At 60.8% G+C, this 1641-nt stretch overlaps 1 protein-coding gene and 1 long non-coding RNA gene across 2 annotated transcripts in view; one reads left to right on the forward strand and one right to left on the reverse strand.

Annotated features, from left to right (window-relative positions):
* The window catches only part of LOC110391898, a 7882-nt gene extending 7671 nt beyond the window's left edge, over positions 1-211 (forward strand). The window contains exon 2 of the long non-coding RNA XR_002434175.1: positions 68-211. This is a non-coding gene — a long non-coding RNA (uncharacterized LOC110391898). The remainder of the gene's footprint in view (positions 1-67) is intronic.
* Positions 212-264: 53 nt separating this feature from the next.
* Positions 265-1641, reverse strand: part of LOC110391897 (cytochrome c oxidase subunit 6B1-like) — a gene marked incomplete in the record, with an annotated part of 7754 nt that continues 6377 nt past the window's right edge. Inside the window, 1 exon segment of the mRNA XM_021383858.1 lies at positions 265-475. Coding sequence (XP_021239533.1) covers positions 421-475 — 55 coding nt within the window.

Consider the following 1641-nt stretch of genomic DNA (forward strand, 5'->3'; position numbering starts at 1 on the left):
GGATGGATGGATGGAAGAACTACAGATGGAGGAACCACGGATGGTCCTGACCGCGTGTCCCCACCAGGGAACCTTCCAGCACTGCTGCGGCCGCTGCTGTCTTTGAACCTGCCCGTCCCCCTCAACCCGCTGCTGCCGTGACCCCCCGACGTTCCTCCCCTCCTGTTACAACTCGTTAATTTAACTCATTAATAAAACGCTTCCGCTTTCATTTCCGTCTCTGTCTTCCCCCCCCACCGGGACAGATGGGAGCCGCACTCAGCACCAGTTTAACCCTTTATTGGCCGCGTCACCGCCCCACGGTGACAACGGTGTCCCCTCCCCCACCCCGGTGACGGCGGTGTCCCACCAGGTGTGCGTGTCACCAACCCCCTGCCCCGGGGGGACAACGGTGACCCCCCCCCCAAGCCTCAGAGAAGCTCAGATCTTGCCGGGGAAGGTCCCCTCCTCGCGGTACTCGTCCCACGTTGTCACCTGTGGGGTGACAGGGAGAGGACAAGGGACCTCAGTGTGGGAGGGGGGACACACAGACGCCGCATTGATGGCACTGGGGACATGGGGACACTGAGGGGGACACGTGGATCCCTGTGACATTCTGGTGTCTCCATGGGGGGGACACCATGGAGAGCACAAAGGACATGGGGACACCACAGGGACACCATGGGGGACCCGAAAGATGTGGGGACACCACAGGGGACACCGTGGGGACACCATGAAGGATCTAAGGGACATGGGGACACCATGGGGACACCACAGGGGACCTGAAGGAGATCGTGGGGACACCATGAAGGACCTGAAGGATATGGCGACACAAGGAGGGAGCTGAGGGACATGGGGACATCACTGGGACACCATGAAGGACCTAAAGGACATGGGGACACCAGGAGGGACCTGATGGACAGCATGGGGACACCATGAAGGTCCTGAAGAACATGGGAAGACCACAGTGACACCATGGGGGACCTGAGGGACATGGGGATGACATGGGGACACCATGGGGACACCAGGAGGGACCTGAGAGACATGGGGACACCATAGGGACACCATGAAGGACCTAAAGGACACGGGGACACCAGGAGGGACCTGATGGACACCATGGGAACACCATGAAGGTCCTGAAAAACATGGAGACACCACAGTGACACCATGAGGGACCTGAGGGACACGGGGACACCACGGGGACACCATGAAGGACCTGAAGAACTTGGGGACACCGTGAGGGAACCACCTGCCACCAAGAGAACCATGGGGACAAAACAGGAGGACCCAACTCCCGCCCACCAGGAAGGAACTCAAGGACCACCAGGACATCCCGGAGGGCCACCACTAGAAGGTGACATCCAGAGAGCCACCACAAGGGGGTGACACCTGGAGGACCACCTGGAGGACTACCACTAGGATGTGACACCCAGAGGGCCACCATGGGGAGGTGGCAGCTGGAGGACCACCTGGAGGACCACTACTAGGAGGTGACACCTGGAGGATCACCACTAGGAGGTGACACCCAGAGGGCCACCTGGAGGACCACCACTAGGAGGTGACACCTGGGGGACCACCACCAGAAGGTGAAACCTGGAGGGCCACCACCAGAAGGTGACACCCGGAGGGCCACCACCAGAAGGTGACACCCGGAGGGCCACC

This window comes from Numida meleagris, unplaced genomic scaffold (genome assembly GCF_002078875.1).
Source record: "Numida meleagris isolate 19003 breed g44 Domestic line unplaced genomic scaffold, NumMel1.0 unplaced_Scaffold609, whole genome shotgun sequence".
NCBI lineage: Eukaryota > Metazoa > Chordata > Aves > Galliformes > Numididae > Numida > Numida meleagris.